This window comes from Zalophus californianus, chromosome 11 (genome assembly GCF_009762305.2).
Source record: "Zalophus californianus isolate mZalCal1 chromosome 11, mZalCal1.pri.v2, whole genome shotgun sequence".
In the NCBI taxonomy this organism is placed as follows: Eukaryota; Metazoa; Chordata; class Mammalia; order Carnivora; family Otariidae; genus Zalophus; species Zalophus californianus.
In genome coordinates, this window is record NC_045605.1 from 102,670,061 (window position 1) to 102,697,118 (window position 27,058).

Below are 27,058 nucleotides of genomic sequence, written 5' to 3' on the forward strand. Positions count from 1 at the left end.
TCATATAATTAAAAACTCATGAAATATTTCATTTTAAAGATGAAATTACATTTATATACTACAATTTACTAATCAATACTGTTGGGTGTTTAGGTTGTAAAAATGAGTTAGTGAACATTTTATTTTAATGTGATTCTCTCTCTTTAAGGGAGATTTATGCCAAAAGAATAAATTAAGATCGCTCTACAATAATGAATAGCATATAGACAAACATATGATTTATCCAGTGAAATAGGTTTCCGAATCCAGTTTAAGTTTTCTTATTTATTATCTAATTCATATAAGGTAGAAAGAATTCTACTGGTGCAAATGAAAACAAGGAAATAAGTATGAGAGAATGTCCCTGAAAGCAGTATCATAGGGCTTATCACCTCTCTGACGTAATACATGGACAAAGGGTAATTATGCAGCAACATTATACATATGTACTGTCCTGAGTACATAGCCTGACAGGAGTGTGGCCTAAAAACAGAGCAGGCACCTCCAGCGATGTAATTCCCCACTTTTTTCAAGATAAAATCCTAAATATCTATCTAGATAGCACCTGTCTCATCAACAAAATTCCCGATGACTCCCCTTCTTGCACTGTTAAATGAATGATGGCAAACTCCTGGAATAGTAGGTCTCCGGTAATCTGACCCTATATGGCACTATGAATTTGCCTATATTGTTAGCATGTTTGTTTGTTTGTATGTTTTGTTGTTAACATTTTTCTACATTCTATTCATATTTAATATGCACTTGCTTGTGTCCCCCAATAGTCTTCCTTGACTGCAGAGACCACTTTTTTTCTCCCTCTTGATCTAATAAGACAGATGATAGTTTGCATGGTACAGAACTAATATTCAATAATTGTCAGTGAAGGAATGAATATATGCATGCTACACCAAAAGTTTTATTTTTTCCAAAATTGTTCAGTTCTATTGGGATCCTGACAAAACTGCAGTTCTGACAGTCCTTTTAATGACCTTACTATTCAGAAAAGATCAGAATTTGTATAAATCTTCTACTTGAATATACTTGACAGTGATGTATATGGTTAACTTCCAATGACCAGGTGACTCTTTTTAACTATTTCAGCTTTCCTATACCATAACAGTGAACATTCTAAGTGCCTGCATTTCAGTGATTGGTCTGCTTTTACTATCACTTGAGTTTATGATATATAGTGTGAGTACACATGCTCCTATTTGGCCAGAGGTAAGTACCAGGTTTCTATGACGATCTCATCACAAATTTAGAATTACATTTAAATTCTTTGGTGAGTGATCAAAGTATTTAAGTATTATGCAAGATATGACAGTGACCTTTATCATTAGTTTACTCTGGTGTATGTACATACTACAAATGTGATTCAAACTACAGGTTGCATTTCTAAACCTAGGATCACCCAAAGCCTCAAGTAAGCAAACGGAATATATTATAAATATTAATAGATATATTTTGAGTGATTTAGCATTATATTCAATTCTGGTCCCACCTGGTATCCAAAATATTTTTACAATAGGCACTTAGTTCCTTCTAGGTACCTGCATCTCTGAGGCCAGTTTTCCTAGGCCTTAAATGATCAAGTTTATTATAGCAAGATTTGATTTTCAAAGAAGGAAATAATATCCTTATGTACTTGTGATGCCCAGGAATTTATGTTCATCAGAGATGTAATCTTCAGAGCAAATAAATCTGGACTCTATAGATGTATGTAATTCGGAATGTATGTATATTCAGTTCTGTAGGCACATGACTATAGGACATTTTTGAACTGCTTGCTTTGTGTCTGTCAGTCTGCCTGTCAGCAGGTCTATGTGAGTCTGTTTAAGTGTGTCCGTGTTTGTGTTTCAGTATCTGTATATATTTCTGTGTTTCTGTCCATGTGGAACTGTAGATATCTGTGCACTTAACTATATGGGTTTGTTCATGTGGAGAGAAGAAGCTAGGAGGTCAAGGAGATGAGAATCAGTGCTAAGCAAGTTGGGTAGAAATTAAAACCATAAATTCTAAAGTGTTTTCTGTGGATTCCTGTCTTTCTGTTCTATCATATCTACCCAGAGCTTGACAGAGGTCAAAAGAGTTAGGCCTTTGACCAAGACCTAGAAACCAATTTTTCTTTCTCAGTTTCTGATTAAGCCCATTAGATGTTGCCTGTTTTTAAATTCTTAACCTAATACAGCAAACTCTCCTTACTTCAACATCCCAAACTCTTGGTTAATTAGCTTATTCTAAAGCATATGTTCACTTGCATTTTGTTGATTTTTTCTTATTTCAACATAGATTTGAAAGTGATTTTATGGCAAGTGGGATTGCAAACTTCCTCAAGAAATGATTTATGTCTCTGACTCAATTAAAGAAATAAGCTAAGAAATGTTAAGCTCCTTGCTCAGGGTCAGAGCTATTTACTTGCAGAACATTCATTCTAATAAAAAATGGTCTAAATTTCAAGTTATTTCACTACAAAAAATTGAGCTCTAACAGAAATCAGTTAAATGACACATCAAAGAGCCATCTTACTGCTGCAGGGAATGCTAATATTTTAGGACACATACCCTGAAGGATACCTTAAAGTAAAATCTTAAATAAATATAAACCTCCAGATATTGCTTAAGATTACATCTGCATAATAGAAATGTCTCATTTTACTAGGTTGGAGTGCAATTATAATTTTGATTCTTTCATTTTTCCAATTCATCTCTTGAACCACCAATGTTCGTATTAGCAAGAAATCCAAGACCTTCCTCCCGAGGTCCCTTTCCTGTTGACCCTCTCAAGATATTCAAGAATACTGAGAATCAAAGATTCCATATGGACTCCAGACCTCTAGTTGTTAGAATCCTAGAGCATCTCAGTAGTCTATTAGCATACCCATAATTTCACTGCCATGGCTTCAGTTACTATTAAATGGTGTCAGGATTGAAAACTGGTCCCAGTAGCCCATGGTGGCCTTGTCACAAAAGTGCTTTGGGTGCTTCAGGCTTCCAGTATTCTATCCTTCAAATATTCAACTATCCTACAAGGATATAGGTCTATTGGGGCTTATAATCAGAGGCACAGTCCGAGGAGGAAACCACCTACCCACAGGATGCATAAGTCCTTCTATTGAGCCTCGGTCACAAACCCAAAACTTTTTTTCCTTCACTGTAAGTTCCTCTATAGGGCCCTTTCCCAAAAGATGTCTAATTCTGAACATCTCTCTGTTAAATAAGTTCTGTAACACTTGACCTCAAACGTGTCTCAGTTCCATCTTCTCCAGAGGCTCATTGAAAATTCGCTGACCTTATCCACAACAACACACAGGAAGACACAATCGATGATTCTCATTAGCCATTTGGCAGAAATTTGTCAGCTTATACTCATCCTTAGTAATTATCAGTTATCATTATGATCAAGAAAAGTATATATAAATACCCATGGCTTTAGGGGATGGGGATATATTGAGTAGTTTTTCTCTTTTATTTTTCCATCTTCCTGCAATTGTACAATTCCTTTATTATATCTAACACGTTAACATATAAAGATCGTAAGGAATGTATATTTTATTTTTGGAAACAGAGAAGTGGTAAAATTCTTTCAGAATATCTGTTCCTATTCACCTTCCTCGAGTTGTTTTTGACGTGTACAGTGGTCCATTGGGGATACAAAGCAAAATATCACAGATAATAAAGACGTGGTGAGTATCTCATTTCTCCCTTGGTGAAACAGAAGATATTGGCTTCGGCTATGAACGCTGTTTGAAGAACTGAACTAAGGTTTTGATAAGAAGTTAGTGTCCTCTCTAAACTGTGTTATAGATAGCTGAAAACACTCTGCACTCCTGTGTACTACAAGGGTTTCTCTACAACTGAGGGTAAATAATTTGCCCTAGACAAGGGTATGTCGTATCCCATAATATTTTTATGTTCACACCTTATGAGAGAACAGGATAGAAGATATGTGATTTGCTGGCTCAAGTCTGTTTAGTCTAACAGATATTTCCACTGGAAACAAACAAACAAAAAAAAAACTTTGTGGAGGCTGTGACCAGGTGCAGGGATTTGGGATGCTAAAGTCTCACAATTTTCAAAGTTTGAGAGAACATGTTGGGTAGCAAAGTCAGAACCTTTGGTGTTTTCAGAAACCATGATTTTGAAGTAACTGAGAAGTTGCAAAAGACGGTAAAAACGCCATTTTTAGTAAAAGCCATTCTCCTACTTCCTCCACATCAGCTACTTCAGGTCTAAAGACAAACGATCTCCAACTGTCCTCAACATCCCTGAATCTAAGAACTTTAGTAAAAGATACATCTGCCCTTTCCTTCCCAGTGCCCAGGCCCAGGCGTAAGGATCAGTGCAATTACAAAAAACTCAGAAGGAGCACAAAGTTAATGTGGAGGAGAGAGTGGTTTGTCCATAAATTCTAGACCAGATATATAGGGAGATTTAGGAAATGACAAGTAAGAATCAGAATGCCTAGGACCTGGGGGTCTTGGAGCAGGTGTAAGAAAAAAAATATTTGCGAGAAAAGAGGGAAGGAGATCCTTACAGATCCTGTTTCAGATATTCCTGGTTCTAAGACTTCATATGTACTTAGATGAAGCCATTGATACCCAGATAATATTACCCTCCACTACAAGCATCTGCTAAGGATAGGCATTGAAACAATCACACTAAAGTTAATGACTGAGCTCAAGTCAGCCATTGCTCTGATAAGAGTATGGAAATACAAATTGCCCATATAATGTGAAAAAAATGGAAGAAGCTCAAGGAAATCTTTGATCTAAGCTATGAGGTGAGGAAGAATGATATGGGTAAATCCCCGCTTTGAAAGCTATACCCAAGACTATTAGGTTTTATTCCCAGCAAAAGTGTCATGTGTGGAATGTATGATGATGGAAATTATAGAGCACCAGAGTATGGGAAAACTTTCTCAAGCAAAGTGTTTCTTAAGATAACAAAAACTAGCAATGGGGAGGGAAACTTTACAGAAAATTTACTGAAAGGCAATCAGTGACCCAGATATCAGGCTTTCAATACCCTAATTTCTATGGAATGACATCTTACATATTCTCAAAAGGAATTGCCTTTTGCGGCACAAATGGTGATGTAGCCTCTGAGTATCAAGAGAGTGGAAAATCTAAAGGGAAAAATTTTTGCTGATAATCCCATCTCTATGCCTAATAGTTTTATCAGATTAATTCAAAATAGAAATTATTTAAGCAAAGCAATCTGCAGATTACGATGGTAAGCTAAACAAGGCATATTTATGGAATAGTAAGTAAATTAAAGAGTATGGAGCACAAGCTTTGTGGGGGTCAGTGGGAAATGGGAGTCAAGAAAGTAGATTGAGTCTAAAGTATTACAGAAACGAATGTTGTGCTATAATATCAAACTCTCATGCTATTAAGTGTTGCCTGCCTAAATTTTAATTTTGGGAAATGGAGAAAAGGAGGACATATATATATTTATATCATATCAAAAGGATTGTCAGATTTTTTTTTCTATTTGAGAGAGCTTCTCAGCAACCTGGCCAAGGCAATTGGGTGATGGTTGTGCTCTTAAATGGATGAAAACAAGGAAATGATTTTGTGGGTGAGATGATAAGTTCAGTTTGAAATATATTTATTTCAAGTGCTTTGGGATCATCTAGGTTGAAACCTCTAGTAAGAAGCTGGAAATATAAGCCTAGAACTTGAGTGGTCTAGGATGAAGATTCAGCATTAGGATTGCTGTAAATTTATAGGTGGGTTACCAAGCTATAGGTATAAATGGTGCTACCCATGGAGAAACTGTAGAGCTATAGCAGGAAGAGTTAAGGGACAGAATAGGAGCCTAAGGAGATTAAGGCCCAGGTAAAAAGCCAAGTTAAAAGTCAAATTTGTGAGACTAGAAAATGATGGCCAAGTAGTAAAATGGGGAGCAGTAAGATGGAAATGCCTTTAGTTCTATCTAAAACCATCCAAACTAAGAATTTTAAAAAGAAATTATGGTTCTAGCCAAAAGGAAGGTAAACAGACACACCTGCATGCACACACACAAGCACACACACAAACACATCAAATTCATAATTCTATGAATAAATTGAAAGAGAAAAAGTATAAATTGAACACATAAGAATGTATAATTTTCTACTCAGATAGAATTTAAACTGATAGGTATTCAACAGTACACTAAATAATGCAATTTCGTTTGAGTAGAAAGCTATATGTTCTTACATGATCAATCTGTATTTAGGGATCTATCTATTCATATAGCATTGTTTTTGGCTATCAACCTAAAGAAACAAAAAGGAAGGGGGGGAGAAAGAAATGGAAGAGAAGGAGAAAGGGAAAGAGGAGGGAAGAAGAAAGGAGGAAGGAAATTTTTTTTAAAGTAGCAAAAGCACATGGTTTAATTTTTAAAACTCAAGGATAAGAACTTTCCAATGAGCGTTCTTCCAAATTCTACTCAAAGTCCTGAAGTTCTTTATTTTGGAGTGTATTAATGATTCAATTTACTAACATCCAACTTACCTCAGGTATATGGCAGAAGGGGATCCTTTTCCTTCATATTAAAGAACCATTATGACCTCAGTCAAGGAGAAAAGTTTAGTGATGAATGAAGAACTTCATTTTGTTCAAGAGGCTTCTTGGAAAATGCATTTTAATTAAGTCCACCTCAGTATTTCCTTTCCTCCATTTCATTAATAAAAATTTAAATTGATAAGTATGGTTTTTCTTCTGTGTGGGGTGGTGAGCATAAATTTATCTCAAGTTGACTCTGGTCAGAGATTGTCCCATACAAGAGAAATTCTAAAAATGGGTACATGTTCCTGGAGTGGGATTTAGATCTGATATTATAGGATGATATGCTAAATGCTGATTCAAGGAAATCATTTCATTGTGAAAAGGAAATTAGCTTAAATTATAAAAAGTAGTCCATTGCCTATGAAGGTCTCTCAACAGATTAGCTTGAAACACAAATTCTAATTCTTTCTTACCAGATGTTGCTAAAATTTGCATAGGCTACCTAGAGTAAAGTATATTATAATTTAAAATCTCCTTATGTTATTGAAACTACACAAATGAATATCTCCTGGATTTTAGTTTTTCTAGGAAGTCCAATTCCCAAAATGTTACATCTTTTTGTCCACAAGTTTACTTTATGTTTGATCACACTTTGAATTTTATAAACATTTTAGGTACATTATCTTGTTAGAAATTTTTATGTCTGTAAGGACTCCTCCATTTTTAAAAAATACCATACACCATACCCCATACCCCACTCCCACTTCCCTCCCTCCATGAGCAACTGTTCCCTTGTATATAATGTGCATATTTTTAAGTATTTCCAGACAATGCATGGCATTGTTCTGTAAGCATGTATTTGTAATTCATATAGATTATGCACACATGTACATGCATACTTTTTTCTCTCAGCAGTATGTTTTTAAGATCCATCCACGTTGCTATCAGTACAACAATCGATTGTAAATGCTGCCAATACTCTACGGCATGCATCCAGAACATTTTACACATGCACTCTCCCAGAAATAGACATCTAGGTTGCCTACAATTCTTTGCCCCTTGAATAATTTCTTTGGGAAATAAATTCAGGAGTGGAATATCTGTGTGCTATATGTATATGTCATTTGCTCATGAAGTGCAAGAATTTCCACCATTTAGAACAGTCCTCTGTTGCAGGTCCTTTAGGTTATGCATTCTTTTTCATTATAGTCTGTATACTTTTTGTTCCTTAGGGATTCACATATTCTAGTTCAACAATAATGTCACTTCCTAATTTCCAATGTAGCCAGGGATTTTTTTTATTGGAGCTGATATGAGGAAGAAGTAGCCGCTGTTCAGTCAACCCTCATAAACTAGAAATTACAACTATAAGAGAGACTTGAGTACATGCATAGGTTAAGAGGAAATGTAAAATAGGGAGTAAGGTTTGAATATATTGGGAAGAAAGAGGTAATTGATGGAATAAGGATCATGAGCCCATGAAAGGAAGTGAGGTTAATAGCACAGGGACATATAGATATACGCTTTAGAACACAGGAAAGACACCTAATTCTCAGCAAGTAAACAGGGAATAATTGTCATGTAAATACATATATTGGGGAGAGCTAAGGGAAGAAAATGATGGACTATTTTCCCTTTGAAAAAAGCGGTGAGGCAGTCATCTAAGAGAGAAGGGTGGTAGTTAATAAAGTACTTGTTTGGATTAAGAGTTATAAGAGTCAGATACATAAATGATCAAATCATAGTCAAAGAATTGATGAAAAGCAAAGATGAAGCCAGTGAGATTTGAGACCATATATTTGTTGTGCTGCCGGACCATGCGATTGTGAGGGTTTTCCTACAATATTCCACACAGAGACTGTAGAATTGCAATGTGGGAAACTTGCATTTGTTAGTTCTAATAAGATGGTAATTAGTTGGATCTGTGGGATCCTGCCTGAATGAGGAAGGATGTGATACCAGGGAAGAGCCAATAATTTTGGAAGAATGTAGGGTTCAGGGGGCAAATAGTTTCAAATATGGCTTACCAGCACATAAAATGCCTTCGTAGGAATTAAAAAAGCACCCCTTCGAGAAAGAGGTCAAATTGCTCAGTGGCAAGCCCTCTGGGTTGAATTAGAAGATAAGTCCCCCTCTGCACAGTAAAATGAGGAATTGAGGCCTCTTTCCTCTGGCTGATCAACTTCAGTACCCAGGGGACTCAGCTCTGCAAGCGGAGCCCAGGTGGGATTTCAGCCTCAATTTTTGCCCTCATTGACATGCACCCTAGCACAAGGTCCCGGCTGCACAGTCTGGTCTAGATTAACACAAAGAGTAGCTCTAGACAGAGCCATAATACATGAAAACTAGAGAATGGTTGTTTGTGATCACAGAGCAAGATATTAGAATTAGGAAACCAGAGAGAATTAGCTCCAAGTGATCAGAAACTACAGGGTCACTCATTCATTCATTTATCAAAAACTACTTATTGACTGCCTATTATGCACCAGACATACTTCTTGCTTCCGGGAACACAGATGTAAACAAAAGAGTCAAAACCCCGTCCTCATGGAGCTTATATTCTAGGGAAAGGAAGACAGCAGCACTATTTGGATCACACTCTGGTCAGCAAATCAAACCTATAAAAATTTAAACAGCCACTCCTGCCCACCCACACCCCCACCTCCAAAAAAAGAAGAGAAAAATCACTGGTCATTTTTGGAGGGTGCTCATCCCAAACTTCATAACTAAAGAGATAAAATCAAGCATGCATCGTGCTTTAAAGAAAAAAATTTCACTGAGATATAATTCGCATATCATAAAATTCACTTATTTAAAGTATATAGTTCAGGGACGCCTGGGTGGCTCAGTCGGTTAAGCGGCTGCCTTCGGCCCGGGTCATGATCCCAGAGTCCTGGGATGGAGTCCCACATCGGGCTCCTTGCTCAGCAGGGAGCCTGCTTCTCCCTCTCTCTCCCTCTGCTTGTGCTCTCTCTGTCAAATAAATAAAATCTTTAAAAAAAATAAAGTATATAGTTCAGTAGTTTTTTAGTATATTCACAAAGTTGTGCCAATACCACCACTACCTAACATTGTACCATTTTTATCCTTCAAAAGAGTAACCCCAAACATATTAGCAGTCATTTTAACAATTCCTGACCTACCCACCCCAGTCCCAGGATAACGCTAATGTACTTTCTGTCTTTATGGGTTTGCCTGTTTGGGCTATTTCATCTGAACATCTTTTGTGACTGACTTCTTTCACTTAGTATAATGTTTTCAAGGCTTGTCCATGTTATAGAATGAATCAGCAGTTTGTTGTGTTTCATTGCCAAATACTTCATTTTATGGATATACTACATACTATTTATTCATTCATCAGCTGATGGACATTCGGGTTATTTCCATTTTTTGGCTATTTTGGATAATATTGGTATAAACATTGTATAAACATTGGTATAAACATTGTGTACAATTTTTGTGTAGATTTGTGTTTTCAGTTCTTGGGTATACACCTAGGAGTGGAATTTCTAGGTCATACAGAAACTCTGTGTTTAACATTTTAAAAAACTGCTTAACTTTTCCAAAGGAGCTTAGATTTCCATCAGCAATGTTTGTAGATTCCAATTTCTTCACATCCTCACCAACACTTATTACCTGGATTTTTAATTGTAGCCATCCTAGTGCGTGTGAAGTGGTATCTCGTTGTGGTTTCAATTTGCATTTACCTAATGATTAATGAGGTTGAACATCTTTTTACATGCTTACTGGCCATTTGTGCATCTTCTGCAGGAGACTGTCAATTTCAATCATTTGCCATTTTTTTTAATTGAGATATAACTGAAATACAACATTGTGTTAGTTTTAGGTGAACAATATAATGTTTTGATATATGTATATATGGGTAAAATGATTGCCACAATAAGTTTAGTTAACATCCATCTCCATACATAGTTATAAATTTGTGTGTGTGTGTGTGTATGTGTATGTGTGTGCTGAGAACTTTTAAGATCTACTCTGTTAGGAACTTTCAAATACATAATACAGTATTTTTAACTGTGGTCACTATGTTATACATTACATCCCCAGGACTTACTAATCTTATAACTGGAAGTTTGTACCTTTTGGCCACCTTCACCCATTTTGCCCAAGCCCCAGCCCCTACCTTTGGCAACCACCATTCTGTTCTTTGTATCTATGAGAGTTTTTTTTTTCTCTTTGTTCGTTTGTTTTAAATTCTGCATATAAGTGGTATTATACAGTATTTGCCTTTCTCTTTCTGACTTATTTCACTTAGCATAATGTCCTCAAGGTCCATCATGTTGTTACAAATGTCAGGATTTCCTTCTTTATTATGGGTAAATAATATTCCTGTGTGTGTGTGTGTGTGTGTGTGTGAGACATTTTTGTTATCCATTCACCTACCAGTGGACACTTATATCACTTCCATATCTTGGCTATTGTAAATATAGCTGCAATGAACATGGGGTGCAGATATTTTTTCAAGTAGTGATTTCATATCCTTCAAATAAAGACCCAGCAGTGAAATTGCTGGATCACATGGTAGTCTTATTTTCAATTTTTAAATTCAAGTATAATTAATTATATATATAGTGTTATATTAATTTCAGGTGTACAATATAATGATTCAGCAATTCCATACATTTCTCAGTGTTCATCAAGACGAATGTATTCTTAATTCCCTTTATTTCACCCATCCCCCACCTACCTCCCCTTTGGCAACCTCCAGTTTGTCCTCTGTATTTAAGAGTCTGGTTTTTAGTTTGTCTCTTTTTTCTTCATTTGTTCATTTGTTTGTTTGTTTTTTATTTTTTGAGGAGAATTCATACTATTTTCCAAAGTAGTTATACCCACTTACCCTCCCACTAACAGTGTGCAAAGCCTCCCTTTCCTTCACACCCTCACCAAAACTTATTTCTTTTCGATAACAGTCATTCTAACAGGTACGAGCTAATATCTCATTGTGGTTTCAATAGGCATTTCCTTGAAGATTAGTGATGTTGAGCACCTTTTCATGTACCTTTGCCAAATTTTTAATTAGATTTTCTTTTTTATTATTCAGTTGTAAGAGTTCTTTACGTATTCTCAATACAAGTCCCTAATCTGATATATGATTTGCAAATATTTTCTTCCATTAAGTGGGCTGTCTTTTCACTCTCTTGATGGTATCTTTTGCTACATAAAAGTTCTTAATTTTGACGAAGTCAAATTTTTCTATTTTATCTTTTATCACTTGTGCATTTAGTGTCATATCTAAGAATCTGTTACCCAATTCAAGGTCATGAATAATTTCATCTATGCTTTATTCTAGGCATTTTAGAGTTTTAGCACTTCCATTTAGGTCCTTGATCAGTTTTGAGTTAACTTTATATATGTTGTGAGATAGGAATCAAACTTCATTCTTTTACACATGGATATCCAGTTTTCCCAGCACCATTTGTTGAAAAGCCTATACTTTCCCATTGAATTTTCTGAATACCATTGTCAAAAATTGATCAGTCATAAATGTAAGGGTTTATTTCTGGAATCTCAATTCTGTTACTATGGATTTTTATGTCTGTCTTTCTGTCAGTATCACACTGTCTTGATTACTGTAGCTTTGTAGTAAGCACAGAGATCAAGAAGATTATGAATCTTCCAATGTTTTTCTTTTTTTTTTTTCAAAATCATTTGAGCTATTCTGGGTCCCTTGTATTTCCCTAATTTAGGAGTGGCTTGTCAATTTCTGCAAGAAAATCAGTTGAGATTTTGATAAGGATTATGTTGACTTTATAGATCAATGTGAGGATTATTACCTTACATTAATATTAAATATTCTGATCCATGATGTATGTATAGAAATGCAATTGATTTTATGTATTGATTGTGTTTCCTGCCAACTTGCTGAACTTATTAGTTTTAATCATTTCTGTGGATTTTTCAGAATTTTCTATATATATTATAATGCCATCTGTGATCAAAGGTAGTTTTACTTCTTTCTTGGTTAATCTGATGCTTTTTATTTCTTTCTATTGCCTAATTTCCCTGGCTAGAAACTTCAGTGTGACATTGAATAGAAGAGGGGAGAATAACCATCCTTGTCTTGTTCCAGCTCTTAAGGAGAAATAATTTAGTCTTTCTCCATTAAGTATGATGTTAGTTGTGGATTTTTCATAGATGCTTTTCATCAGGTTGAGGGAGTTTTTCTTCTATTCCTATCTTACTTAGTATTTTTATCATGAAAGAATATTTGTTTGTTTGTTTGTTTCAAATGCTTTTTTTATCTGTTAAGATGATCATTTGCTTTTTGTGCTTTTTTCAACTAACAGGTGTAGTATACTGATTGATTTTCAGACGTAAAACCAACCTTGCATCCCTAGGATAAAACCTGCTTGGTCATAGTATATAGTCCTTTCTATATGTTGCTGGATTTGTTTTGTTGAGGATTTGTGTATATATTCATAAGGCTTATTGGTCTTTAGATTTTTTTTGTGATGTCTTTGTCTGGTTTTAGTATTGGGACAATACTGGCTCTATAGAATGAGTTGGGATATTCTCCCTCTTCTTAATTATTGCTTTATACAATTGTTTTTTAAATAAAATAGGAGAATAAGAGTTACAAACAAAAATATAATTACATTGACTTTTATATTTACTCATCTAGTAACCTTTATAAATGCTTTTTATTTCCTCATGTAAAGTTGACTTAATGTCTAATGTTTTTTCTTTCAGCATGCAGGGCTCCCTTTAGTGTTTCTTGTAGGGAAGGTCTAGTAGCAATGAATTCTTTTAGTTTTTATATGCCTGGGGATTTTTAAAAGTTACTTTTACTTTTGCTGGATATAGAATTCATTTTGATATTCCTTTTTTTTCAGGACTTTGAAGATACCATTCCATTGTCTGCTGACCTCCATGGTTTATGATAAGTCAGATGTTTTTGTTTGTTTTTTTTAATGATAAATCAGATGTTAATCTTACTGAGAATTTCTTGAAAACTTGCTTTTCCTCTTGCTCCTTTCAAGATTCTCTTTCTGTGATGGCTTTCAACATTTTGACTTTGATGTGTCCCCTTGAGTTTACTCTACTTGGAATTTGTTGTGCTTCTTGGGTTAATATTTTTCATCAAACTTGGGAAATTTTTGGCTATTATCTTTTCAACTATTCTTTATGCCCCTTTCTCTCTTTCTCTTCTTCTCACTTTCCCATTATGCTTATATTCATATGCTGGGTGGTATACAGATCACTGAGGTTCTGTTCATTTTTCTGTATTCTTTTTGTTTCTCTTCATCAGACTGAATAATTTCAATTAACCTAATATCAAATTTTCTAATTCTTTCTTGCCTGCTCAGATTTACTGTTGAGCTTCTCCAGGAAATTTTCCATTTCAATTATTGTACTTTTCCACTCCAGAGTTTCTATTTGGTTCTATTTTTATAATTTCAGTTTCTTTATTGATATTCTCTATTTTGTGAGATATTGTTCTCATACTTTTCCTTTTATTCTTTAGATATAGTTTTCTTTAGCTCTTTGAATATAGTCACAATAGCTGATTTAAGTCTTTGTCTATTAAGCTTATCATCCTCAGGAACCCTTTCTATTATTGCCTTTTCCCCCCCTGTCTATGGCCCATATTTTCCAGTTTCTTTTTTTGTTGAAAACTGGACTTTCTAAACAATATAATGAGACAACTTGGGAAATCGGATCCTGAGAGTTTTTATCAGAGTTCTAGTATTTGTTTAGAGGCTTTCCAGGGCTAATTTTGTAAAGTCTGTATTTGTCATGTGTAATCACTGAATTTCTGCTTGATTAACTTAGTGGTCAGCTGATGATTGGAGTGAGATATACTTAAGTTGCTTGAAGCTACAAGTTTCCCGGTCCTTACTGAAGAGATCTGTATGTTGTCAGAGAATGCCTTCAACGTTTTGGGAGCTTAAAACTCTGCCTTAGCGTTCACTTCTTGTTCACACACAGCCTCAATGTCAGCCAGAAATTAGAGCCTTCTTAGGTCTTTCCTTGGCATGTGCAGAACCCTGCACATGCATGAGCCCTACTAGATGTCAAGGAATATGTCAGAGCTTTACAGTGTCTTAGATTTTCACTTTCAAGTTTTTCATCCAATCTGTTTTGCTGATATTATTACTTGTATTGCTTCTAGGTAGCTGGCATTGGCAGTTTTTAAAAAGCCACCTATTGGTTTCACATACACCCTAGAATAGGGCTTTTCTCATTGAACAAGCTCTGGGTCAGGTCAAATAAAGATAAGCGCTATGAATGGGACTTTTCTAAGGAGCTGCCATACTGATCAAATAGTGGCCATTCTATGGGAGGAAGGCTTTTGGGAGAATTCTGAATCTGTTCTGCCCTCTCCAATGGTGGTTTGGCTGCTTGTTTTCACAGTTAACATCATTCTGAAACTGTGTTTTCAAAGGCTACAACAAAGATGAGAGTGGAAATAGGACAAGTTAAAACACCACAAAAGTTGTTACCAAAATCAGTCGTTTTTCTTGAATAAACACTTCTCAGATTGTTTCAAGCCTTTGATTAATTTCCAGAATTCTGAAAAGTTGATTTTGACAATTTTTTTCCAATGTCTTCATTGCTTTTATGGAGAAGCAGATTTTTGGAGGCCTTTCTATGCCATTCCAGAATGCCTTTGACCTTTAATATTATTATACAACTATTTTTGAAGAATCAAATAATTCCTCAAGGGAATTTATTCTTTTCAGAAGAATATCAGACAATAAATTAAGAAAAATAATAGGATTAAGAAAACCATGGTTGTGGAATCTCCAATGGTATGGATCTAAGTAAATATCATCAATAGATTCTAAAATTTGTTAGAGAAAAATTGATGAGCAAATGTGTAGTGGGAAAATCAAGACAAAACCTAATTGTACTGTTCAATTTTTATCACTAAAGCAAAGCAACCAGTCAATCAACTGTCTCCCATGGTGATGCAAAGGAAATACATAGCTCCAACTAGCCAGCATTTTGCCAGAAAATCTGAACCTAAATCTAATGAAGCCTCTACATTTTACTACTAGTTTATGGGAAATATGAAGAATAGAGAAACAAGTTAAATGACACCACACAGAAGCAATTAGATAAATTCAGAATGTGGAAAATTATAAGGGACAAATGATCTGCCTACTTTTTTCAGTAAACACACAGCATTTTAAAAAGGAGGAAAACGGGGCGCCTGGGTGGCTCAGTCATTGGGCGTCTGCCTTCGGCTCAGGGTCCTGGGATCAAGTCCCGCATCAGGCTCCCTGCTCAGCGGAAAGCCTGCTTCTCCCTCTCGCATGCCTCCTGCTTGTGTTACCTCTCTCTCTGTGTCTCTCTCTGTCAAATAAACAGATAAAATCTTATTAAAAAATAAAAAAATGAAAAGGAGGAAAACTGCAAGTTTTTTAAAAGACTTAAGACATAAAGCAAACAGATGCAGTAAGTGGACCTTATTTGAATAGTGATTCAAACTAACCAAGTACAAAAAGATATTTTTAAGACAATCAGTGAATTTTAGTATGAATTAGCTATTAGATAAGATCAAGAAACTGTTGTTAATTTTATTGGGTCTAATGATGATATTATTTTTTTAAAAAACTCTTAACTGTTAGAACACACACTGAAATATTTAAAGGTGAAGTTATATGTTGCCTGGACCAGAAAAAAAATAAAGAATGAGAAGGGTAATTGATAAAAAAACAAGGTTGCAAAGTGTAATTGCTGAGGCTGGCTAATGGCACTCTATGAGATCTATAGTATTTTTTCTGCATATTTTAAATTTTCCATGATAAAATGTTAAATGTAAAACTTTCAATAGCATCTCATCCTAACAAGGCCCTGTATGATCTGGCTTCCTCTTCCCATTCCTACTCTAGCCACACCCTCTTCCTTGAGCAGCCTCAGACACTGTCTTGTTGCCATTCCTTATAGTGGGCACCTTCTCTTCCCAGATATTTAACAAGGTTCTCTCCTTCACTTTCTTGGGGGCCTTTGATCAAATGTCCTGTTCATAAGGAGGACTTTTGTGAATGCCCTTCTTTACATTTCCATCCATACACATACCCTATTTCCCTCTGTACTTAATTGTTCTCTTTAGCATGTGTCACTTTTACAGTATAAATTTTCCTTATGGATCTTGCTTATTATTGGTTTTCCCCTTCTCAGTACAAGCCCCCAGTTGGGCAGGGTACTTCATCTGGAGAATCAGGGGGCTTCTGATGATGACGCTTCTTCCAAGGAGGGCATTTCTGCAGTTAGGGATAGGACCACCATGTGATCAGCCTGCGGGTAGCGTCAACCACAGCCTCCAAAGACAGAGTATGATGTTGACACAACCAATTAAGATTAGCATTGCTGTCAACCCACTACCCTGCCCTCATCGTGGGAACTTGCAGGCTTCGTGAAACTGCAGGGATCTCACCATGCTGTGGGAGTTCACGCGGGGCTCCTCGCGCAGCGGCCTCTGACGCCGCGCTCTCGGCCACAACCGCAGAGTTGGAATCACGCGAAGGGAGGATGCGGGCCACAACCGAGGAAGCAGCGCCCGTCCAGATGTTGGAGCTGCAAAACCCTGAACCAAGGGCACCACATCGGAGAAAACGAACCAAGAAGCCTACACGTGAGTGTAGGGAGCTTTAGCCAGGTTGTCACTGTTGCCAAGAATAAAACTACACTAGTGGGCAGGTATCCCAATGACCCCCTAGTCAGAGTGCTTCCCAAACACAGTTGGGAAGAACCCCAATTAATACATCATTCTACTTTTTATTTATTCCTTTCAATACCCCTTCTTCCATTTTGTTTCCAATAACTGACCTGTTTTACACACACAGCATCCTCTCAGATGAAGGTAGGTTGGCTAATTTACAGAAGGAGAACATAGAGTATAGTGACTTGGGGATCCCAGGGTCATGGAGCAAGTACTGGCAATACTGACTCCTGCCTTCCACCTTTTGATCATATTCCCATATTCTTTGTGGTTTAGTGGGAGATGTGCTTTAGATTTTGCAGCAGAAAATATATAAACATCATATTCTTGATGATAAGAATGGTTGATTTCCAAGAACTGTGAGTTAAGAGTTTCTGTTTGTGTATTCTTTCCTAGCTGGGTTGGCAAGTATTATTTGGGAGAATCTTAACCCATGATTAAATAAGTAAATTCTTCCTTTGCTCACCTGGAGCAAGCCACAGAGAGTTCTCCATGTGAGAAGTGACCCTTCTGAGAATCACTTTCTGCAATTCATATGCCCTGCCCATAGAAATTCAGTCTGACCCTCAACATCAAAACCAGAGCTCATTGTCCTTATCCAAAGTCCATATGTCCTGATCAGCCTGTTTTTTTTTTCTTGGATTCACACGCTCTGGAGAATGACTCTATATTTGTCATACCTCATGGTCTATCCAAAATTAACTCAATAAATGACAGAGAATCTGTGCGTTAAGGCTGACCTTCCCAAACATGTTACATAACTGATGTAAACAAATCTATCCCCTTATACATAATATGGTTGTATGTTTGATCAATAGATAGAAATTTAATTTTATTGTCCAATTGATTTAGCAAACAACTATCAAGTTCTAACAATTTCAAAAGACGTTGCTGGGATGCCTGGATGGCTCAGTCATTAAGCGTCTGCCTTCGGCTCAGGTCATGATCCCAGGGTCCCGGGATCGAGTCCCGCATTGGGCTCCCTGCTCCGCAGGGGGCCTGCTTCTCCCTCTCCCACTCCCCCTGCTTGTGTTCCCTCTCTCGCTGTGTCTGTCTCTGTCAAACAAATAAATAAAATCTTTAAAATAAATAAATAAAAATACATTGCTAGAGCCAGACATTTTGATACTGAGGTTTTACGGCAGCAAAGATGTATATGGGAAGTTACTTTTAAAAACATGAGTTAGAGCTACATGATGATAATGTCAGTGGTCAGGAATGGATGGCATACTATGTGGGGAGAAGGAAGTTGAGATCAAATCCTACCCAATTCTAGTGTGCCACATAAAAGAATGTTCATTGAGGCCTGAAGGCAACAAGGAGCCAGTGAAAGATTCTGAACAGGTGATTTCCACACTTGATTCTCAGTTTACAAATATCATGGTGGTCATAGTATAGAGACTGGATTTAAGGATTTAAGTTCCTCAGCTGTGGTTATTGGATTATTGCTTTGTACTTTTTTATTCTTTAGCAAGTTATAGTTAGGGGGCATTTCCAATTTTGACCATTAGACAATTGAAAGCTGCTATAATTGCACTGAGGGCTCAAGAGAAGCACCTGCTCAAGTTGTAAGGCAGATGCACGCAGACAAAGCTCTGTCTCCCAGCCTGATGGAGCCATAAAGATGGCAGAAGCCACTACAGTATTTGATGGGTAGTTGTTTCTAGACACCTTTCTGTGAATTAGATTAATTTGGAGGCACACTAGAATTGCTGCTGCAGTAACCTAGGAGTAAATTCATGCTGACCTGTACTGAACTCAGGAGATGAGTGCCATACCTTTGAACATCTTTTTTTTTTTTTTTATTGGTTGCTAGGTTGTGAAAGCTACCTTTTCAAAGTCATGTGGTCTAGTGCTACAAATCACGTACTCTTGCACAGAGTATGATTTGGAAGAGAACAAAATAGACCCTACACTGAGCTTCAGTTTTGCTTACACAGATGATGACCCGGGGAGGCAGGGAAGGTTTGACCATCTGCAGCAGAGTTCTGGGGTGGGAAGTAGCAAGGACACCTTCTCCTCAGTCTAGATTGGTGGTTTGCCTCTGGGCATTGGCCTACAAACTTAACCTTACCAGTGATTCTTTGAGCTCGCTAATATCCTGTTTTGCTTAAACCAGGCAGATTAAATTCTGTTGTTTGCCTCTAAGAATCCTAAGGGTTCTCAGAATGTCTTTAAAGTTCATAAAAGATGGATAAAATCTAATAGGACTATTAGAGTTTTTAAGAGGTCATTATCTATGTTCAAGAGAGTATATCAATGGGTTGATTTTAAATTATTTCAGAGAATTGTTTCATTGTGAAAAATTAGAAAACACAAGAACAAATGTCTCCATAACTTTTAAGTTTCTTATCTGACAAAATCATGATTTATTGTTTTACATTTTGTTCTAAAAATATATCCCATTCATTCTCTCTAATGCTATATTTTAGGTTATATGACATCATCCCACATTGTGTTGAAAAAGGAAACCAGAATGGTGGGGGTAAGGACTAGATGCTACTTGAGTGGATAAATTACCTTGATATTGCAAGTTCCAAATATTTTTAAAAGAAGACAGTGACTCCTCTGCCTCAACATCCTAGTGAAAGAGAATTGATGGAATGAGTTCCAGCAATCCTACCCCTATGATTTTCTTTTGTCTATGTATGTTTATGATTTAAAGTAAATCTAAGACTGTGGGTCCTAAAGAAGATGATGAGGTCAAGGGTATATAAAAAAGATGATCTAGATCACAGGGCTTTGTAGACATTGATCATCTCACAGCATTGTGTTCTCGGCATACTTCTTGTACATTTATCTTGGGGAAGGTAATATTCTGGAGCACTACTCTTACTCCTTCACCCCAACCAAATCTAGCATACTACATCTTTCTCTATAATATACCCTAATTAGTGGACTCTTGAGTCAGATTAAAAACCAGGACTGTAAGATAAATCTTGGTTTAGGAAAATGCCTAAAACCACTGGCACCAGAATCTTGGGATTCAGCAGGTGTGGTTGCAAGTGATCCTCTCACCTCATGGTGCCAAAAGTCAAAATTGCTAACAGAAGAAAATCATTGTCCCATTAACTGGTTGAGGGGGATGGAGATGGTAGAAATGTATCAGAGAAAAGAACTGGCACTGAGAGTACAAACAAGAGGAAGAGGCAGAAGGAGCGGCAGAGACTACAGTTCTTCTCTCAGAACTAGAGGATGCTAAGTATCCTCGTCCATAAATAAGTCCCTAGACTTCATTTACTTGAAAGCAACCACACCTCTACAAATTGCTGGGAAATCCTCATGAATAACCCCTGTACGAGGTACATGTAGAGATTCCAAGCACTTCTATGGCTGCTACCTTCCTCCATTGCCTTGTCTTCTCCCCAGATAATTTCTAGGGCTGAACAAGAGTAGTGGCAAAGACCCCTATGATTCAGAAACACAGAAGCTGTACTTCTCCCATGCCCTTTCTATCACCCAATTTGTAGCTCTCTTGAAATTTTATATATCTGGGTAATTGATTATGACATTTTTTTCTTACAGGCTGCCCAAGTAATGGTTGGTCTGATCCACTGTGTTCTGGGATATTTCTGGATACACTTATATATCAGAGAATTTGATTCAATTTCAATAAATTACCTGCCTATAACCTTGATATCAGGATACCCATTTGGGGCATTCTTGTTTGTGAGTAAATTATCTCACTGATGATCATGCATTCATTTATTCAATGTATTTGTGCCAGTTTCTGTGGCCAGGCAATAATGTAGAGATACCATCTGTGAAAACATACAATTCCTGCTGTCAAGAAATTCATTCTCATATCTAATGAAGCTACTTTAAGATGATAAGTTTATTTATAAAATTCTTCCATACAAAGATTCTATTTAGTTGAATGAAAGTTAGGGACAATGAATGGTAAGTTTCTCAAAGGGCATTTTAGATAAGTAGTAAATGTTTACTTATAAGACTCATGTTTGCCAATAATATAGGCAAGCTGAGAGCCAGAGCTTAATGATTGGGGCAATAGAAGGGACTTTGAAAAGTATTTTGGCAAAAGAGAAAAAAAAGAAAGAGTGGGGAGCTCTTGACCCAAGAGGAATTTGGAAGAATTCAACAAGGATTTCCAAGGGTTGTATATTGTCTTATAGGATTAGGTAAAATATTCTCCCTCCTTCCATTTTCCCACAGACTTCTCAAAAATATCTGCCTATCTCACAAAAATATTTTTCATTCACTTGGCAAATATTCACTACCTAATGGAGGCCAGGCTCTGTTCTAAGTATTTCAGTTACAGTAGTGAACAAAAGAGATCAAGATCCCTATCCTTGTAAAGCTTGCCTTCTAGCAAAAGATAATGTATTAAAAGATGAAAAGGACTGTGGGAAAAATGATGTAGAGGAGGATAAAAATGTATAAGGTTGCAATTTTTATAGGATATTCAAGCTTCATTGAGAAAAGACATTTGAACAAAGACTTGAAGGAGTTGAAGTGATAAGCCACAAGGGATATCTGAAGAAAGAGTGTACAAGAGAGCAGACACTAGGCTGAGAGCAAGCGTGGACCATTTACTGAACAAATGGCCAGTTTGGATGGAGCAAATTGGGCTAAGAGAGACTGGTAGGAAAAGAGGTCAGCTATATGATAGGAAGTATGTTAATCTAAGGACTTGCAGTCATTAGATGTACTATTACTCCAAAAAACATTGAGAGCCATTGCAAGGTGTTGAACAGAGGAATGACATGATCTAACTTAAGTATTAAAGAACCATTAAAAGATGATAAAGGATCAAAGGTTCAAGCAAGGAGCCTTTTAAAAGATCTGAATATAGTTACGTAGGTGAGAGAGTATAGTGGCTCAAACCAGAGAGGTAGTAAAAGGAAAAGTTAATTCCAGATATATTTTTATATTAGAACCCCAAAGATTTCCTGACGGCTTGGATGTGGGAAGTGAAGGGGGGGAAGGAAATAAAGGAGACTTCAAAATAGTGGGTCAAGCAATTAAAAGAATGGATTTATCATTGACTGAGATGGGTAAGGCTATGAGTTTAAAGGGGATGGAATTTCGGTGTTCAATTTGGGACATGTTGGGTTTGAAATACCTTTTAGACATCAGAGATGTCTTAGACATTAGAGATACCAAGTATCCTGCTTATACCTATGAGTCTGGAGTTTGGGGAAAAAAAGTATAAATGTAAGGTCATTGGCGTACTGATGGTATTTAATGCAATGAGACAAGATGAAATTAGCAAGAAGTTATCTCATTTGTAGAGAAGAGGACTATGGCCTGAGTTCTGGGGCATCCCTAGCATTAGGAATTCAGATTGAAGAAGAGGGACAAGCAAAGAAAATTGAGGAGAAAAACAAGAGAGTATACTATCCTGGAAGCCAACTGAGGAAGGCAGAGTCAAGGAGGGAGCAGTCAACTCTCAATGACTATAGATAGATCAAGTTAGATGAGATAAGACCTAAATTGCCATTGGCTTTTGCAACATTGAGATCATGAGTGATCTTGACAAGAAGAGGTTCATTGTCAGCTGAAAACCTGATTGAAATGATTTTTAAAAAGAATCAGAAGCCAGAGCAAATTTAGAGAACTCTTTCATTGAGTTTTCCTGCAAAAAAAGAAAAATAATGTGGTGTTAGCTGACAGAGCAAGTGCAGTATATGTTTTCGTTCTGACACAGTGATTAACTGAGTCTGTCCTCAGAGTTATAGTGGTAATCCAACGGGAGGTTGAGAACATTGGTCACCCAGTGTGGTGAGCCACACTTGAGTTACATATATTTATATGCCCTATTATTATGTTACTACACAGTAAGAAAGCCACGATTAGCCTCAGAGTCAAAAGTGAAGACGAGTTCTGTCCAATCCTTTGATTGTTCAGTGACCCATACTACAATTTCACTGGACTAAAATTACCCCTGGCCTCAGCTGATTATGTACTCTTTTTATCCCTAGTGTATTTACCTACCAATTATTTCTGTTTATTAATTTTTAAACCTAATGTGTGCATTTATGCAAGTTATCTAAATTCAATTTTGAACTAAGGGGGTTTGAATAAATAAAGAGGCAAATGAACATGTGTGTAATTTTTTTTCAATATATTTGAGAGTTATTATGGAAACATGAACCATAGGTACTTACAGCAGCTGGCCATTAACAACTGGCAAAGATGAGGGAGGCTTCCAAGAGGGAAGTGCACTTGCACTGAGGCTTAGGTCCTTTGCAGTAGCAGTTTCTTCTCCTGGAGAGGCTCATCCCCCAAGTTTTGATGCTTATTGTCTGCTTCAATGTCACCTTCACTGGGAGACTTTCTTTTCTTTTTAAGACTTTATTTATTTATTTGAGAGAGACAGAATGAGAGACAGAGAGAGGACATGAGAGGGGGTAGGGTCAGAGGGAGAAGCAAGCTCCCCGCTGAGCAGGGAGCCCAATGAGGGACACGATCCTGGGACTCCAGGATCATGATCTGAGCCTAAGGCAGTCGCTTACCCAGTTGAGCCACCCAGGCACCCTCTGAGAGACCTTCTTGAAAACCTCTTAAAATTCACCCCCAAGGGGTGCCTGGGTGGCTCAGTCGTTAAGTGTCTGCCTTAGGCTCAGGTCATGATCCCAGGGTCCCAGGATCAAGCCCCACATTGGGCTCCCTGCTCGTGGAAAGCCTGCTTCTCCCTCTCCCACTCCCCCTGCTTGTGTTCCGTCTCTTGCTGTGTCTCTTTCTGTCAAATAAATAAATAAAATCTTTAAAAAAAAATTCACCCCCAAGATCCTCTATCATATCATACCATTTTATTTTCTTCATATTTTGAAAAGACATGAAAATCTCTGATGGTCAAAGGCCCCGTGTTTCTGAGGAAGGAACATGCATGGCTGCCCTCATTACTGACTGGATAGTCTTTTTTTTAGAAAGTCTGCATGCATACATGCAGTTTATACCAATGGAAAAAAATCCATTCTTGATGTATAACTATGCACAACTATCTTTTTAAATATTTATTTATTTTTAATTCAAGTATAATTAACATACAGGGTTATATTAGTTTCAGGTGCACAATATAATGATCCAACAATTCTATACATTACTCACTGCTCATCACAATAAATGTACTTTTAATCCCCTTCACCTATTTCACCCAACCCCCAGCCCACCTCGCCTCTGGTAACCACCAGTTTGTTCTCTATAGTTAAGAGTTTGGTTTTTTGTTTGTCTCTTTTCTTCTTTGTTAATTTTGTTTTCTTAACTTCCACATCCAATGTGACGTGAAATCATGGTATTTGTCTTTCTCTGACTTATTTTGCTTAGCATTATAACCTCTATATCCATCCATGTTGTTGTAAATGGAAAGATTTCATTTTTTGAATGGCTGAGTAATATTCCATTATATGTTATATACCACTTCTTTATCCATTCATCTATGCTTGAATAATTGGGTTGCTTCCATATCTTAGCTACTGTGAATAGTGCTGCAATAAACATAGGGGCGAATATATCTTTTCAAATTAGTGTTTTCATTTTCTTGGGATAAATGCCTAATAGTGGAAGTACTGGATCATATGCTAATTCTGTTTTTAATTTTTTAAGGAACCTATGTACTATATTCCACAGTGGCTGCACCAGCTTGCATTCCCACCAACAATGCACAACGTTCCTTGTCCACATCCTCACCAACACTTATTGTTTCCTATGTTTTTGACTTTAGTCATTTTGACAGGTGTGAGGTGATATCTCATTGTGACTTTGATTTGCATTTCCCTAATGATGAGTGATGTTGAGCATCATTTCATGTCGGTTGGCCATCTGTATTTCTTCTTTGGGACAATGTCTGTCCATGTCTTCTGCCCATTTTTAATTGGATTACTTGGTTTTTGGTGTTGAGTTGTACAAGTTCTTTATATATTTTGGATATTAGCTCCTCGTCGTATTTATCATTTGCAAATATCTTCTCCCATTTAGTAGGCTTTTTGTTTTATTGATGGTTTCCTTCACTGTGCAAAAGATTTTCAGAAACAACTGTCTTTCCAACCAATGCCAGATAATAATAAAATATTCAGGATAGGTGACTTTTGGGTGTGATTCTTACATTTCAAAAATTAAACTGCAGATTAAATTATTTTTAAATGCTATATTCTGTTAATAAAATAGTTTTCAATAGCAGTCTATTAAACATTCATGTGGGTGGATTCGCTATAACAATGTGTGTTTTCTAGTAATAAAAGCTCATGCACTCAACAAGAAGTTCATTTTTTTAGCATGCCAAGCCTTTTATTATGGAAAGTTTCAAACATTTAAAAGCAGAATAGTATATTGACACTTTGGTATCCATTATCAGCTCATATTTAGTCTTGCTTCATCCATTCTTCCATTCACTCTCCCTATTTTACTCAGATTATTTTGAAGCAATTCCTAGACATCACATAATTTTATTTGTAAATATTTCAGCATGCATCTGTAAAAGACAAGGACTCTTAAAAATACAGATAACTTGCAATGACCTGGATGGAACTAGAAGATATTATGCCAAGTAAAATAAGTCAGTCAGAGGGAGACAAATACGATTTCATTCGTACATGGAATTTAAGAAACAAAATAGATAAACATAGGTGAAGGGAAGGAAAAATAAAATAAGTTGAAAACAGAGAGGGAAGTAAACCATAAGAGACTCTTAACTATGGGAACAAACTGAGGGTTGCTGGAGGGGAGGTGGGTGGGGGGAATGAGGTAACTGGGTGATGGGCATTAAGGAGGGCACATGATGTAATGAGCACTGGATGTTCTATGCAACTGATGAATCACTAAATTCCACCCCTGAAACTAATAATACAGTATATGTTAACTAAGTTGAATTTAAATAAAAAATTTTTAAAAATAAATCAACAAGAAGTTCTTAAATGAAACCAGTAAAATTGTAACTATCCTCCATGCCATAAATCATGTTAAAAAATATTCCTTTATTCCATCCTAAATAGAAGTATAATATTAATCCAATAACGGTTACCTCCCTCTATCTCTTTAATAGAAAACCATGGATTTATTACTAGGTGATTTTTCCAGGGGCTACCATAGAACTACAAAAGGAATTTTGGTGTTTCAACCAAATTCATTTCAAACTTCAATTGCTCTTTGGATGAGCAAAAAAAAAGGGGGGGAGGAAGGAAAGGAAAAGAAAAGAAGAGAAAAGAAAAAGAGAAAGAAATTAGCTCAGGTTCCTCAAGAAAGAGGACTTTTAAAAAATATTAAAAGCTCATTACTCTTTGAGGAATCTAAAAAATAATTGATACAAAAGTGGGGAGAGAGCCCTATCTTATTTCAATGAGTGTGACATCCATAGCTCTCTGATGTATAATAGAGAATTTGGCTGGCTTTGACTCCCTGGTTCCTGGGAAATATTCCAAGTGATAAGAGTGTCTTTGTTATTCCTGGGCCCCTTGCACCATACCTGAGTGTTCAGGAGCTGGTCATGCCGGAAAGACCAACCATGGATACATAACGAAAACCCATAATGAAACTGGAAACTGAGGCTCGGGTAGGTTTCCTGGTTGGTGATATACATTGATGTGCCAGGAGGGTGATGCATGCTGAGGACATGGAAGCTTCATGCTTCAGACCATTCTAGACCACACCCTCTGCATCTCTTCATTTAACTGGCCCTGATTTTTCTCTTTTCTAATAAAATTGTAAGTATAGCACTTTCCTGGGTTCTATGAGTCACTCTAGCAAATTATCAAACCTGAGATGGGTAATGGGAAAGCTTGTATTCGTAGCCAGTTGGTCAGAAGTCCAGGTGGTCTGGAAATCCCCAAGCTTATGGCTGGTGTCTGAAGTGAACACAGTCTTATTGGGAACGATGCCCTTACCCTGTGAAGTCTGAGCTAACTCTGTGTAGTTGGCATTAAAACTGCATTATACTCACA

At 36.7% G+C, this 27,058-nt stretch overlaps 1 protein-coding gene across 5 annotated transcripts in view; it reads left to right on the plus strand.

Annotated features, from left to right (window-relative positions):
• The window catches only part of LOC113915014 (membrane-spanning 4-domains subfamily A member 15-like), a 67,691-nt gene that overhangs the window by 25,661 nt on the left and 14,972 nt on the right, over positions 1 to 27,058 (plus strand). For 3 of the 5 annotated variants that reach the window (XR_003517570.2, XR_003517572.2, XR_003517571.1), the window contains 2 exons: positions 1,081 to 1,200; positions 3,544 to 3,661. Coding sequence is in view for 2 of the 5 variants with exons in the window: in XM_027580690.2 (XP_027436491.1) it covers positions 1,081 to 1,200; positions 3,544 to 3,651 (228 nt within the window). In the remaining 3 variants the exon portion in view is untranslated. Of the gene's footprint in view, positions 1 to 1,080; positions 1,201 to 3,543; positions 3,662 to 6,483; positions 6,654 to 13,326; positions 13,347 to 27,058 lie in introns of those variants that run through there. The other 2 variants (XM_027580690.2, XM_027580689.2) reach the window with 2 other exon arrangements.